Here is a 16,499-nt window from a genome sequence, read left to right as displayed (position 1 = left end):
GTCTCTATTCCATTGGGGAATAACTGTCAAGAATGAAAAGGAGAGGGTGAAAGAGAAATTGAAAGGAGCTGACTTACCTGCCATCCAAGTGAAGCCCTATACAAGGCCATTATGTGTTGTCAGGATTTGGATTTTGAAAAGATGCTCCAAAGATATCAATCTTGGGTCACAAGAGCCAGTTCCTTATATGGGCCTTGCCATGTAATAAATCTGTCTATGGTGTCAAAGTCACCACCATAGCTGCATTTGTGTGCCTTACAGCTCCTTAGATAATCTTTTAAACAGTGTCTCTTCAGTATCAATGAGATTAATAGTATATGTCATAATTATGAGAAAACCTTTTTAAGAGTTACATATGCAAGAGGTAGAACAAGGTGCATCTGGAAAGCCCAAAATAACAATCTAAACACACCTTACTCCTGAGTGTGCCCTGACCCTGTTAAAGGAAGTTCACATCCATAAGTATAAAGCAGGCTCTACCATAGTCCAAAAGCACTATTCAAGACACTACAGGTGCAGAGTCGTCCACAACTACCCCAACAAAAACCAAACCTCTGGCCCTTGGTTTGAAGTATTCATGTCAGTGAAACTCTCAGCCTAAATCCTCAGGTATATCACACCATCTGGTGGATCTAGCCAAGACAGATGCCCCTCCTGAAGGGATGGTCAATGTAGATTGCTCCCTAAAAGGATGATGCCCTAATTTTAAATGCATTCCTTTTTTCTTATCAGGTGTCTATCAGCACCAAGCAGGGTTCCTGGGTCATGAGTCGTATCTCTGAAGACGGCTACCCCTGGGACATGATATTTCACACTCGTTTTAGCTCCATGCTCCGAAATGTCCTGCCACGAGCAGTTCTGAAATGGATGATGGAACAACAGATGAATCGGTGGTTCAACCACGAAAATTATGGCCTTGAGCCTCAAAACAAGTAGAGTTATTTTGATTTTTTTATGCTATGCTCAGTTTTAAGTAAGATTGTCAAGAGTAGCCTCCCTTTCCGAAGAATCATGTTGCTACCATGGTAGTTTAAGCTACAACCTATTAGTTTGGGTATCATATAGGTCATGGAATTTGCAGTCCAAATTTGTTCCGTATATCTTTTAAAAGTAAATACTTAAGGGCCTCCCTGGTGGTGCAAGGGGTTAAGACGCAACCTATAAAGCAATCTGCAGCCACTGCAGCATGACTTTGATCCCCCGGCCAACCAGGGAGCAACCCACATGGTGCAGCAGACCTCTCCTGACTTGCCCGCTGCTCCTCTCAGCAGTGTATTTCGGTCAATCTGCCTATTCTGTTCCCCACTCTGTCTCTGGTGAATCCTCTCACTATCCACATCTCTGGCCTGTACCCTAGTTCTTATATATGCATAAATAAATAAAATCTTTTAAAAATAATAAACAAAAAATTAAATAAATTCTTAAGACAATGAAGTCACAATGCTACCACCTCCTCCAGAAAACAGAACTGGGGTTATAGAGAGACCTTTCTAGTATAACAAGAGCTATTCAACATTGGAAAAGGCCACTTTAAGAGGCATGTGGTAGAAAACATGCCAAATTCTCATCTGATAATATGTGCTTGTGAACTATACACCATGAAGTTTCTTTCCATGAGGCTTTTGAGAACATACTCAATGTCTCATAGTCAAAAACCAAATCTTTGTTGATCTCAGCATTACACATCGTTGAACTTATAAATACAGGCAAACACTATGGATGTTTATTTTTTTTCTTTAGTTGGTAACAGTCTTCTTTCATTTAAAAAAAAAAAAAGAACATTGGACTCTCAACAAATGCCATATAACTGCAATATTCTAAGGTCTGATGTGTATGGCATATATTGTCCTATTTTTTTAACTGGTACTAAAATCCACAAAAGGAAATCTCAGAAATATGAACTGGCTTTGTTCCATTACCTATGTTGTCACAGAGACTGCATGAAACTTGGGATCAACAAATACACCCAAATTTAATTTTATACATTAATTTTCACACTGATTTTTTAAATTTATTTATGCATATAAGAACTGGGGTACAGGTCAGAGGTGCGGGAGGGCAAGAGGACTCACCAAAGACAGAATGGGAAGCAGAACAGGCAGGCGAACCAAAAAATCTGCTGAGGGGAGCAGTCGACGAGACAGAAGAGGGGAGCAGTGGGTGAGACAGATGCACATTTGGGCATCTCCCTGGCCAGCCGGGTATCAAACCCGCACTGCAGAGGCTGCAGACAGCTTCACAGCACTGCGCTCAGCCCCCTGAGCCACCAGGGAGGCCCCACACTGATTTCTTAATAAGTTTCAAAATGAGTAGGAATTTAACAAATTTTCTCTTCTTTACTGATCATCAGATAGAGACTTAGTGGAACAGAAGATGGTTGAAGGTATAACATAAAACAATGGTCAAAACATCATTGGGATGTTGCGAAGCAATACTCAGGGACTGACCATGGGCACTGTCATTTTGTTTAAGCCCTTAGGGATGCCTTCTTTTTAAAATGTCTTTTACCCACATCACCCACATGTCTTCTCTTATTTGTTGAGGGGATAGATTTGTGACATGAGAATAAAGTCAGATAATAAGGCTTGAGATAGGCCAACTAGTCAAGTGAGAAATTGTATGGACATTTGAAAAATCTTTTAATTCTCAGAACCAATCCCATGAAATACCAAGAGACTTCTAGAATCCCCTTTCAGGGCTACTTCTGATGTTTTTTTCTGTGTGTTTCAGATACCTTATGAAAGAGCCTATACTAAATGATGATCTTCCCAGTCGTCTACTCTACGGAGCAATCCAAGTGAAACCGAGAGTGAAAGAGCTCACAGAAACATCTGCCATCTTTGAAGATGGAACAGTACAGGAGGACATTGATGTCATTGTCTTTGCAACAGGATATACATTCTCCTTTCCCTTCCTTGAAGATTCACTTGTGAAAGTGGAGAATAATATGGTCTCACTGTATAAATACATGTTCCCTCCTCAACTGGAGAAGTCAACCCTTGCATGCATTGGCCTCATCCAGCCCCTAGGTTCCATTTTTCCAACCGTGGAACTTCAAGCTCGTTGGGCGACAAGAGTTTTTAAAGGTAAGTAAATGGCTGATGTTTTCAAATCTCCTGGAGTTCTTCCCACAACAATTTTAGATAAGAAGGTTGCCAACCTTGGCTGCTTTCACTTTTTAACATCTTAAAAAGTGAGTGGAGGATTGAGAAAATAACAAATAGTGACATGTGGTATAATAAACATCTACAATCATTCCTTTAAAATATTAAAAAGTTTTGATTGGCATAAAGTCAAGTACATGTCATCCTTTCTTTGTATCATAAGAGAACAGTTAAGAAAAACATTTATGACTCTGGTACTACTCATATGATGTTTATAAGTTCCTCAGAATGTGTGCAAATCAAGACCTAGGTCCCACTCCATACTTAATCCAAACTAACTCTTAATAACTAAGCATCTTGACCTCATAAATCCCTACAAAGTAATAATAAATATTGAAAAGTTTCTATCTAAGCATCTATCTAGCACTTTGTACTCCTCTGAGGATATAATCTTCCAGACTCCAGGATTTAATTCAGCTCAGTAAAAACACATTGCATACCTAGCCCCATGCTGGAACCTGGTGGGATAGAGTGAAATTTAAACCAATTTTAACATAAAAGGACAAATGCTTTGATAAAAGAATGCATGGAGTGTGTGGGAAATCGAGAAATGGTTCTTAGCAACAGAAGGGTGGGATAAAAGGAGGGCACATAGTCAAAGAAAGTTTCCTATATGGGTGGGTTTCTCAGGGGCAGAATCACTTAAGCCAAAGCACAGAGTCTTGCTAGATGTTGAGAATTATAAGCTACTTAACATTCCTACAACATGACATGTGAAACAGAGAAGGTGAGAGATCATTCTTGAAGAAGGAGCTAGGACACAGGAACTTGTAAAGTATGCTAAAGAGCTTGGAATAAAAAAAAAATTAGATCCAAAAAAATGCCCCTTCCAAATATGACTACACATAAAAATCATCTGGAGGGCCCTTAGGGAACCTGAGTAAGAAAGCCTGACCTGAGGACCTAGAATCTTCATTTGTAGAAAGTTTTCAGTCCTAGGACCCAAGGAAGGATTCAAAGCAAGGAAGAGCTCTTACCAGATTTATATTTTTGATCCATTGTGTCAACACTAGTGTGGAAGATAGATTTGAAAGGAGAAAAGAGTGAAGCCTCAGAGACCAATAAGAAGGCCACTGCAACAGTTTATACCAAACTATGAATGGAACTGAGCCTACAGAGAGATAAAGGCCAGGATTTAAATCTGAGTGATAGGGTTGAAATAATCTGAGCATCATGATGTGGGGAAATTAGAGAAAGAAAGAGGAATCAAGAATAAGTTGTTGATCTCTGACCATGGAAAGTGGGTAGACAGCAGTATTGCGAATAGAGAAGGAAGAAGAAGGAAATCTGGACAGGAGGGCTTCAGTGATGAACTCAGGAAAATTCCTCCAAGGAATTCCACAATGTTCTGGGTTTCCCTTGGCAAGGCTTGGGAAGTCAACCTCTCCACACAGACACACTCCCCCTAACCCCCACCTATTCTTTCCCCTCAGCAGCCACCAACCTTAGTTCTTGAACTCTCTGGGAATGTCCTGGGCCTGCATAGCTGATTGAAAGTATCCGGATTTTTCTAGGAGCATTAATCAGTCTTTGTTTTATAGTAGTTTTCAAGGGACAGCATGAGTCCTGCCTCTCTAGCCCATGCTGTGTAATGAGCTCAGTTTTGGAATCCTTGAACTGAGATGTCTGATAACTAAATCTTTTTTTCTTTATTGAAGTAATATTGTTTTACAGCATTTATATGATTTAGAGGAATAGGTTCGCACCTTTTTAGACATTTGTCACCATACCACACTTACCATCAAAGCACCTCTAGTCTTTTACCACAGACCATTGGGTCACCTCTCCCTTTTGTTCCTACCTCCACCCTCTCTTCCCTTATAGCAGCTTCATTTCTTCATTTATATTTCTAGGGTTTGTTTTGGTTTAATTTTTCAGAACTTACCATTTTTCTACCTATCTGAAACTTATTGGACAGGGAACAGAATTATATACAAATCATAATTCTTACATGACTCTACCTTCTCCATCCCCACTACTCTATCTTAGTTTGCTCTACTCTGTCTCTCAACATCTCTTAACTGGTCTTACTGTCTTCAAACTCACCTGCCTGGAGCTTATTTTCTGAAACTCAGCATCTAGAGGAATCTTTCCAAGGCAAGACTGATCTTGTCAGCAACTGCAGAAAATCCTTTCATAGCTTACCATCGCCTTCAGAATAAATCTCCAATCACCTGGCATGCCTTCCCAGCTCCACAGGCTCACCTTCCTTTTCCAGTTCCTTCTCTTACTCCTCTGAACTCCATAATTCATGCTGTAGCCTGTGCTTCAAGGACTTAATCATGCTAAAACTCAATGGGTGGGGTGCCCCTGGAGTTCAACAGCACTGTAGCCCTGAATGTTTAACACAGGTAAATGGTCAGAGTTTAGTCATAATAAAATTAACTCCTAGCTAAAGCAAAGATATTGACTAAAATCCACTACTCAACGAAGCTCTTATTTTCTAGGCTTGTGTACCTTGCCCTCAGAGAATACCATGATGTTGGACATTATCAAGAGGAGTGAAAACAGAATTGAACTGTAAGAATAGCTTTTACAAAACTTCTCGACATCAAGTATATTGATCTAACTACCTATAAGAGCCACCTAACTGCTTATAAAAAATGCAAATTCCTGGGTCACAACCCAGATTATGTGAATCAGAATCTCCAAATGAGAGTAGAAATATGTGAGTTATGTTCTTCCTCAGTAATTCTTATGCATACTAATTTTAAGGCAACTACTTCAAGATAGAAACTTTACCAAAGCAGAACATTTTTCCTTGACATCACTTCATTTCAGTTTTGTTTTCTGTCTGTGTTATAGTCCATATCTTCTCAAGCCACCCACACTCTCTGGTTAAAAAGGGCGTAGTCTGGAGGCCATGGTGGTAACAGTAGTCTACATATCTCTGGAAAGTTAACAGAGGAATCTCTCATCAAATTACATTAGAAAGGGGCCTCCCTGGTGGCACAGGGGTTAAGTCTCAGTGCTGTCAAACTGTCACAGCCACTGCAGCACTTAGTTCCATCCCTGGCCAGGGAGCTAACCCACATGGCACAGCAGATTTCTCCTGTCTCACCCGCTGCTCCCCTCAGCAGTGTATTTCAGTAGAACCACCTGTTCTGCTCCCCACTCTGTCGCTGGTGAATCCTCTCATCCCCTGCACGTCTGGCCTATACCCCAGTTCTTATATGCATAAATAAAATAAATATTTTTTTAATTACATTAGAGAGCCTCCCTGGTGGTGCAAGGGGTTAAGACTCAACCTATGAAGCTGTCCGCAGCCTCTGCATTATGAGTTCGATCCCTGACCAGCTAGGGAGCTATCCACATGGTGCAGCAGACCTCTCCTGACTCACCCACTGCTCCCCTCAGCAGTGTACTTTGGTCAATCTGCCTGTTCTGTTCCCCACTCTGTCTCTGGTGGATCCTCTCACCCCACCCCCATACCTCTGGCCTGTACCCCAGGTCTTGTATGCATAAACAAATAAATCTTTTTTAAAAAATTACATTAGAAAGGGATTGGTGAGAAGTGAAGGTTCAGGATTTGTACTTTACAATGCAGTGAAATGGGGCTCACTGTTGATCATGTACTCTTGGAGAATTCACTTGGCGGGGTTATCTCATGTTCAATTTCTAATTTACCTAACACTTATTGAGTATCTACTATCAGCCAGCTAGAGAGCCAGATACCTTAATAATTTTAACAGACAATTGGGCCTCCCCTGGTGGCGCAGCAGTTGAGCGCTGGGCTGCGAAGCTGCCCACAGCCTCTGCAGCACCGGTTCGATCCCCGGTCACTGGCGAGGGTCCCACATGGCATGACAGACCTCTCCTGCTGCTCCCACTGCTCCCCTCAGCAGTGTATTTCTTCAATCTGCCTGTTCTGTTCCCTGCTCTGGCTCCGGTGAATTCTCTCACCCTCCAGGGCTTCTGACTGTACCCAGTGCTTGTATAAATAAATAAATAAATCTTTTTTTAAAAAATAAAAAAATAATTTTAACAGACAAATAGTAAGCATCCTCTATGTAGGACACTGAGCAAGGCGCCCCTCTGTATTACCTTAAGAATATTTGTAGCAATCCAAAAGAGTCTATACCTGCCTAGAGACATGAAGCTGTCACATAGTAAACATCAGGTAGTACTGATGGCTATGAATCTTGTCCATTCTTAAAACTTCCATGAATTCATGGCTATTTATTTTTCAGTCTACTTTCAATCTGGGGGTGGGGGGAAGAGGGACTCCTAATGAGGTAAATTGGCATTTTCCACGAAAGCTCCATTCAAAACTCATTCACTTATGCCTTCTTTTTTTTTTTTTTTTTTTTTTTTTTTTTTGTGGGACCCTCACTGGTGGCCAGGGATCGAACCGGCGCTGCAGAGGCTGCGGGCAGCCTTGCAACCCAGCGCTCAACCGCTGTGCCACCAGGGGAGGCCCTTATGCTTTCATTTTTCAACACCTATTGAATGTCTGATCTGTAAACCTACCCATTTTACTTTTTCATGAAGGTTTGGAGAGAGCCAGAGCCAAATACTGCAGACCAATTACATCGACTACTTGGATGAGCTAGCCCTGGAGATAGGTGCGAAACCAGACCTCCTTTCACTCTTCTTACAAGATCCTACACTGGCTGTGAAACTCTATTTTGGACCCTGCAACTCCTATCAGTATCGCCTGGTTGGGCCAGGGCAATGGGAAGGAGCCAAGCGTGCCATCCTCACTCAGAAACAAAGGATACTGAAGCCTTTAAAAACAAGGGCTCTAAAAGCTCCATCAAATTCCCCAGTTTCCTTCCTGTTGAAAATCTTGGGGCTTCTTGCTGTGGTTGTGGCTTTTTTTTTCCAACTTCAGTGGTTCTAATGTGTGAGCATAAAGCTTTTATTGTTATTCAATATGTCTTAAAGAAAAACTAAAAATATGAAAGCTGAGAAAATGGCCACATTTCTCATATGTTAAGAGAAACCCTGCTGTAAAAATAAAAATGAGTATGTCATAATAGTTCTCTATTATATTTTCCACTTATCATAGAGTAGACATTGTGTTATATACACTCTATATGTATTATTTTGTTTAATTCTCACAATTTGGGGAGATGGATACCGTTACTACACATTTTACAGATGATGAAACAGAGATTCAGAGCAGTTGGGTGACATGTCCAAAACCACATGGCTGGTCCTGGGATTGGCACGCAGGTTAGCTTGAGTCTAGAACTTACAACAACTCCACCCCCATAAAATACTAATGCATAAAAACCTGTGTTGTTGATAAAGTAATTACTAACAATTTATTTTATTTTTAATTACATTTAAGTTACTTTGGGGGAAGCATTCCATAAAAAAGCCACTCTTGTAACAAATATGATCTGATTAATTATATGTATAATTCTTGGTTTATATTTCAGCTGGCATTTGAAGGAGGGTCCATTTTATATTTCAAAAGGCATTTGAAGGAGGGTCCAATGAAAAAAGTCTTTCATTTTTTTTACAATAAATCTTAGGTAATCATTCACATTCTGAAAAAAAGCACTGAGGAAGAAAAGTCTATTTGCCAAGCAGAGGGACACCATTATAACAGTTGAGTCTTATATCTAGTGTAACCTTAGTTAAACAATATGTAGTCTTTGTCATCTAACTAAAGAAAGAATATCAGTTTGTTAGAAGAAACAGACATTTTCTTGGAACTGAAGTCTAAGAGTCCCAAACAGCCCAAAGTCAATAGACATTAAGCAACATAATAGATAAACATGAGGCTGTAAAACATTCATTCTTTCCACTAACTGACCTGGGGGAGATAAACTTTGCCAGGAGTCCAGACCAAAGTCATCCAAGATAGGAGAAAGGTCATAGGTAAAACATTTAGGTAAATTTTTCCTTTTATTTCTCCAGAACCTTTATAGACATTGTTCTTCACTGTGGTCTGGATTTCTCCCTCGAGGGCCTAGAACAACATGAGGGCAATCTGTCAGTAGGAACTTAAGAATTTATTGAAATGACACCAGCATTTAAATGCAAGATTATATTTTCATTGCTCCTATAAGATGCCTTTGTGGGGGTGGGGGTGGGGAGTTGCAGATGGTATAAATACTTAGTTTTTAATTTAAAGACATTACTTTGCTAAATATTAGATTATTTGCAAGTCATTATATTAATAATAAAATTCATGAAGCCTTTACAGCAAGAGTCAGCAATCTACTGCCTGTGTGTCAAATCCAGTCTACTGTCTCTTTCAGCAAATAAAGTATTATTGGAACACAGCCACATCCATTTATTTATTGTCTGTGACTGCTTTCAAGCTACTCTGGCAGAGCTGAATAGTTGCAACTTTGTGATATGACTCACAAAACCTGAAATATTTACTGTCTGATCCTTTACAGAAAAGGTTTGCCAATCCCTGCATTGTAATGTGCATCATGCTAATTTTTTTCTTTTTTTTTCTTTTTTTTAAATATTTATTTATTTATTTATACAAGCACTGGGTATCAGAAGCGAGGGAGGGTGAGAGAATTCACCAGAGCCAGAGCGGGGAGCAGAGCAGTCAGAAGGACCGAAGTACACTGCTGAGGGGAGCAGCGGGCGGCAGGAGAGGTCTGCACAGCATGTGGGACCCTCCTCTGGTGGCTGGGGAGCAGTCGGGGATCGAACTGGCGCTGCAGAGGCTGTGGGGAACTTCGCAACCCAGCGCTCAAGTGGGGAGGCCCTATGCTAATTATTTTTTTATAACTTGCCTTATTAATCAAGTACTAGCTAGGGATATTTTATCTTACTTTTATAGTGGGCAAGATTGAAAAAAAAATTTCAGATTAATGTAGAATCACTGAGGAAAAAACAGCTCCTTTAGGACAAAATTATTATTAAATTTAATCCTTGAAAATTTTAGAAAGAGGATGTCTTGAAATCTTTCCAGCTAGTCTGCTTTTTGAAAATATCACTAGTTCATCTCCAGAGTCTGAGATTGCCCAAGGAAAACTCATTCAAGTTGATTCTTCTGTCTCCATGCAGACTAAAATGTGAAAATATCTTAGACAAATCACCTAATAGTTTATTACAAACTACGACCCACAGACTACAAAGACTATCTCAAGAAGTTTGTAGAAGCAGAGTCCTGAATCCAAATGTAACAGTAATTCAGACCAGCTGGAATGCTAATTATGACAAGCTCCCTGGAAGCTGTGCATAATCAATTTAAGATCCACTCCTGCTTTCTGGTCTTTCCCCAAAAAAGCTAACTTCAGAGATTTGTCCTTGTCTTAGTGCTTCTTACTACATTTATACCACTTGTTAGTTTGCTGGTTACCACTCTCCTCCAAAATCTTCCCCTGAGATGGTTTCTTTCATTAACCTTTCATTTTGACTGTTCTTCTATATATGATAATTATTGATTTGCCCTATCAAAAGCCAAATATGTCACATTTGTTCTTTAAGGAAAATAATATTGTAGGGTAAGGTAAAACGTATCAGGCTTTTCTGCCCTCTGGCCATTAGGATAGATGACAGAACCCTGTGGTCCCGAATGCATGTTGATGGCAGACACCTGGAGTGGGGTGTAGGCATGTGTCAGTGGGTACACCTGGGCTAAGACTAGGCTTATAAGGGTGGTGTCACAGGGATGCAAGCAGGAGAGCAGACACTGAGAGAGAGCATAACCACAAGAAGCAGAAGCAGAACAAACAGGAGAACTATGAGAGCATCAGAGAACGCCGGAGAGCCCAGACAAAGTGAAGACTTGCTGGGGGCTGGGAGGCCTGCCAGTCTCCCACTCCCCCCCCCAGCACCCCTGCCTGCTGTATCCTGGTAAATCCCAATAAAAGTCTGCAAAAGCCACCAAGGGCTCCAGGACTCTCCTCCTTTACCCCGTCTGCATAGAATCATAGATAACCTGCACTGCGCCCATTCCTGCCCTTACAAATATCTTTTTAAATAAATTAAATAAAGCACTGAGGTCTAGTTACCATTCATCTCTTTCTAGGTAATTCCTCTACTGTTCTTCCCATCCCCTCTCCCCTTTCCCCTTTCCCTCTGGAAACCACCGTTTTGTTGTCAGTCTGCAGGTTTGCTTCTGTTTTGTTTAGTTGGTTTTTTTTTAACTTTGTTTATCTTCTACATGTGAAATCATCAGTGATTATCTTTCTCCTATGACTTATCTCACTTAGCATAACCACCTCAAGATCCATCCATGTTGTTGCAAATCACAAGCTCATCCTTTTTTATAGCTTAGTAGTGTCCCACTGGCCATGGATATCATGCCTTCTTTGTGTTTTCATTAATTTCCCCAGTTAATCCTTTGTTGCTTCCACAATCAACTTGAGAACACAGGTAGGTGTGCTTTCCCCATTTTCCAAACCTTCCCTAGAAGTCCAGGCTTGAAGATGTTTGTGCCATGGAGACTGCATTTCCTGCTAAATTTTGCTCCCTTCTCAGAAACCTTCCATTCTTTCCTATCCCCTCCATTGCTGAGTTTCCCCACACTGGTTATAACTTATCTTTTCAATCTCACCTCTCACTACTGTGCCCCACACCTGCTCTCCAGCGAAACCACTGCCTCGCTAATCTAAAAAGACTGCTGCAAATGGGCTCCCTTCACACTATTCGCTGTTGCTTTCCCTGCCTAATAACTGAGATGCCAACGTATGTTGTTTCAATTCTGCAGTATGTTTACGTTCTTGCTTCTACTATCAACTTATTTTTATAATATGTAGAGAAGTCACTGCAGCTTCTGGAGTTTACGTTTTCTCATCTGAACATAAATTAGGAGTCAGATACTCACTAAAGTACATTAAATAGAATATTAATGACCCCATCATAACTCCCTTACTGGCAATTATTTTTAATGATAGTTAAATTGTCATTTGTATCATGTTTGCTGGTACCAATGGCAAAAATGACCAATTTTGTGTCTAGGAGTCACCAAATCCAACTTCTAAAAAAAAACAGATATTAGGATATTTTGGCACTCTCTGTGGTGACATGATAGGAATTATACTCTGCTACCAAAGGGTCACTACAAGTCACTTTAAGGCTGAGGGACAGAACAGAATGCTTTTAAATAAGGAATGAGAGGCTCAGAGAGGTCAAGACACTGCCCAGAGGCACATGGTCAGTCCTGTCTACTGAAAACCAGCCTGTGCTCCTTCCACCAGGCGTCCACACAAATCATTGCAAGGACTGACTGTTTAGCTTCATTTAAGGTTGTTTAATGCTGCAGAATAGAAATATCTATCTAAAACTTGTATTTTTATACCTAGATACTCATCTGTGTATATTCAGGGAAAGGGTTTTTAATTGTAACTAGTAAAAAGTGTAAAGCGTATTGTTAGACATTCCTATACTTTGAGCTGCAAACCAGAAGAAAATTATTAAATCTTTAAGAGCATCCATTTCTCTTGATGTTGAATCACTTCAGAGTTTCCAACCTAAGTAACTATATAAAATAGTAAGTCATCACTTAGTGGTCATTTATTATGTTCTAGATGGGATAAGAAGTTCAATTTTAGAGGCATCTCTGGTGGCACAAGGGGTTGGGACACAACCTCTGAAGCTATCCACAGCCACTGCAGCACGAGTTCAATCCCAGCCAGGGAGCTGACCCACATGGCACAGCAGACCTCTCCTGACTCACCCATTGCTCCCCTCATCAGTGTATTTCTGTTGATCTGCCTGTTCTACTCCCCCCCACTCTGTATCTGGTGAATCCTCTCCCCCCACGCACCTCTGGCCTATACCCCAGTTCTTGTATGCATAAATAAATTAAAAAACAAAACACACACACAAAAAAAGAAGGGCCTCCCCTGGTGGCGCAGGCAGTTGAGCACAGCGCTATGAAGCTGTCCACAGCCTCTGCAGCGCTAGTTTGCTCCCAGCCGGCACAGGTGAGGGTCCCACATGGCGCGACAGACCTCTCCTGTCTCGCCTACTGCTCCCCTCAGCAGTGTATTTCATCAGTCTGTCTGTTCTGTTCCCCACTCTGTCTCTGGTGAATTCTCTCACCCTCCCGCGCATCTGACTGTACCCCGGTTCTTGTATAAATAAATAAATAAATATTTTAAAAAATAATAAAAAAAGGGCCTCCCCGGTGGCGCAGTGGTTGAGTGCTAGGTTGCAAAGCTGCCTGCAGCCTCTGCAGCGCCGGTTTGATCCCCGGCTGCTGGGCGAAGGTCCCACATGGCACACAGACCTCTCCTGCCGCCCGCTGCTCCCCTCAGCAGTGTACTTTGTCAGTCTGCCTGCTCTGCTCTCCCCTCTGGCTCTGGTGAATTCTCTCACCCTCCCGCGCTTCTGACTATACCCAGTGCTTGTATAAATAAATCAATAAATCTTTTTAAAAAATAAACAAATAAAAAATGAAAAAAATAAAAAAAAGTTCAATTTTATTTAATTACATTCAATCCTCCTAAACCATTTTATGCATCAGGTAATTGAGAATCAGTGTAGTTGAATCATTTTCCTAATTCATGTGACTATACATGGGCCCACCTGTGTTTCTTTAAACCAGTCTGTGCTAAATGGTGATGTATAGAAGATTGAATCAATTTTAGAAATCATTTAGTGTTTCTTCATTTTCCAGGGTCTGTCTTATTTCCAAATAAAATATCATGTTAATTTCCCCTCCCTATAACAAAAACAGAATGATCCCCAGGAGTACCAAAAGTTGATGAATTACAAGTTGTCAAAGACGATTCAAAATTTATTTTAATATGTTTATGTCTAATAAGATAATATAAAATTATATTAATATCTACATTAGTAAGTAGCATATTCATTTAGGCATTAAGGTATCAAGTAAGAATGTAAGTATTTATTTGGAAAAACATATTCTCACAAGTGCCCGGGGAGAAAAAGAGATGAGGTCTGGGTAGAATGGGTTCTTCAGAAGAAAAGAGAGGAATGTTCAAATTATCTTAAAACAGAAAGTAGGAAAGCAAACAAGACCCAAAAGGAAGGAAGGAGCCAGCTGACTAGCAGAATGCTGTGTTGGGGGAAATGCTACCTGTCCTTAGGTCTCTTCTTGCTAATTTTGGAAAATGAAATGAATAATAAATTATCATGTTTATGCTCAACCAACATTTAATTTTTTTATTTCTACTAATGTTAATTTGCCTGGTAAGGCCAGGGACCTTCTTTCTGCCTGGTAAGGCCAGGGACCTTCTTTTTGCCAAGTACATATCAAGGTAAGAGACTAAGAACTGGTATTTAAGATACTACCTGTGGCCCCAGCTCTCAAGGTGTCTCTGACTCTAGGTCAAACATATTTTGGTTCTTAAAAATACACTTGAACTGGGTCTCCCCGGTGGCGCAGCGGTTGAGCGCTGGGTTGCGAAGCTGCCCACAGCTTCTGCAGCTCCAGTTCAATCCCCGGCTGCTCCCCGGCCACCAGAGGAGGGTCCCACATGGCGCACAGACCTCTCCTGCTGCCCGCTGCTCCCCTCAGCAGTGTACTTCGGTCCTTCTGCCTGTTCTGCTCCCCACTCTGGCTCTGGTGAATTCTCTCACCCTCCCGCGCTTCTGACTCTACCCAGTGCTTGCATAAATAAATGAATGAATGAATGAATGAATGAATGAATGAATAAATAAATAAATAAATAAATAAATAAATAAATAAATAAAAATACACTTGAACTAACAGTAGTCCTGTAGGCTTGATTCCTGGGTAAAAATTAAGCTGTAAAACCATTCAAATGTTACCATCTTTATAGTTGCCAGAATGTAGCTGAACTTGAGAACTAACAATGCTATCTCCACACCAACTCTTTTATAAAATGTACAGCTACAGGGCCAAATGGTGTGGTTATACTACATTGAAAACCAGAGGAAAAAGGATTTGTTCTTCCAGAACCTTCCCCCCAACTTTAGTCTTACCAATCTATCCTGAAGCTTACTTTCTGTGCCTGTGGATACCATTTCAATATTATAAGTCAATCAAGAGAACACTTTATGTTGATGGTGATTTCTGATGATTTCACTTATAGGTAAAACGTAAAGAAACAAAGCAAAGGAACAGGGAAAATTGAACCGAAACAAACCCTAGAAATCTGACAATAAGGAGGGTGGGGGAACACAATGGTATATTTTGGAGGAATATGGGGTTTTTGGTGGTGGATGTGATGTCATAACATTGATCTGAAGAGGTGTGAATCTATACCTCTAAGTCATCTGTGGTATTGTAAACCAACATTACTTGAATAAAAAAAAGATGCAATTAAAATATGAAATATAGCCTCCCCTGGTGGCGCAGGCAGTTGAGCGCCGCTGTGAAGCTATCTGCAGCCTCTGCAGCACCCATTCAATACCTGCCAACCGGCAAGGATCCCACATGGCACATCAGACCTCTCCTGTCTCGCCCCGCTGCTCCCCTCAGCAGTGTATTTCATCTGTCTGCCTGTTCTGTTCCCCACTCTGTCTCTGGTGAATCCTCTCACCCTCCCGCGCATCTGGCCTGTACCCTGGTTCTTGTATAAAATAAATAAATCTTTAAAAATAAAAAATAATAAATAAAATATGAAATAAATAAAATGACTAAATAATAACTTCTACACTGAAAAAAATGCAAGATACCTAGTTAATTTCCAATAAGCAAAGAACAAAATTTTAGTATAAGTAATCCCAAATATTGTATGGAAAATACTTATATTAAAAAAAGTAATTGTAATTTGAAGTTCAAAAAGAAAATTTAAAAACCTGATCTGGTCTGGTAATGAGATCACCATCATAATCATCATCACTTTCATGGCCGTTCAAGCAGGCTTACTATGGGCAAGAATTTCTACATAAAGTATCTCCTCTCATTCCCACCAAGCCACCTGAGGCAGGTATTATGTGCCTATTTTAAATCAAAGAAACTGAAGTTTTGACAAGTTATATAATTTTTCCAAGATTACTCTGTTAATTACTGAAAGCAACACTCACACAGAGGACCAGTGACTCCAAAAGTCATATTCTCCCCATAAGATTGTCAGATTTCCCAAGTGCCAAGGCACTCAGATGCACTTAAAAAGTCTTTAAACCTTGAACTTAATAATGTGGGTGATGTGTAACTTAAAAATAATAATGATATTCTCTAAGTGTGAAATGGTTCAAAACCCTTGAACGTGAATCTTTGTGTAGCAACTGTTGATGTGACTGTCTTATTGTATCCTCCCTCCTTTGAAGAGCAAGGTTGATAAACCATGAAGATGCTGTGACTGCCTAACTTTATTTCTAGTTTGCAGGCAGAAAATGAGTCTAAAGTGCACATCGCAGATGTGTCTTTAGCATTTCTCTGTTGCAATCATACAAGTTAAACTGTACACAATGACTAATCGTAGGTTCCAAATTCTGCCTGACATTCCTTATCTTTTTGACCAGGTTCATCCAGTG

General features: G+C 40.4%; 1 protein-coding gene across 1 annotated transcript in view; it reads left to right on the top strand.

The window, feature by feature from the left end:
* Nucleotides 1-9,394, top strand: part of FMO2 (flavin containing dimethylaniline monoxygenase 2) — a 43,515-nt gene extending 34,121 nt beyond the window's left edge. Inside the window, exons 7-10 of the mRNA XM_037506502.2 lie at nt 733-932; nt 2,731-3,086; nt 5,612-5,684; nt 7,656-9,394. Of these exons, the coding sequence (XP_037362399.1) occupies nt 733-932; nt 2,731-3,086; nt 5,612-5,684; nt 7,656-8,007 (981 nt within the window). The 3' untranslated portion in view covers nt 8,008-9,394. The remainder of the gene's footprint in view (nt 1-732; nt 933-2,730; nt 3,087-5,611; nt 5,685-7,655) is intronic.
* Nucleotides 9,395-16,499: the final 7,105 nt, after the last annotated feature.

The sequence above is a fragment of the Talpa occidentalis genome, unplaced genomic scaffold (genome assembly GCF_014898055.3).
Source record: "Talpa occidentalis isolate TD23 unplaced genomic scaffold, MPIMG_talOcc4v2.1 talOcc4.12, whole genome shotgun sequence".
NCBI classification, from domain to species: Eukaryota; Metazoa; Chordata; class Mammalia; order Eulipotyphla; family Talpidae; genus Talpa; species Talpa occidentalis.
This window is presented reverse-complemented; position numbering and strand designations above follow the sequence as displayed.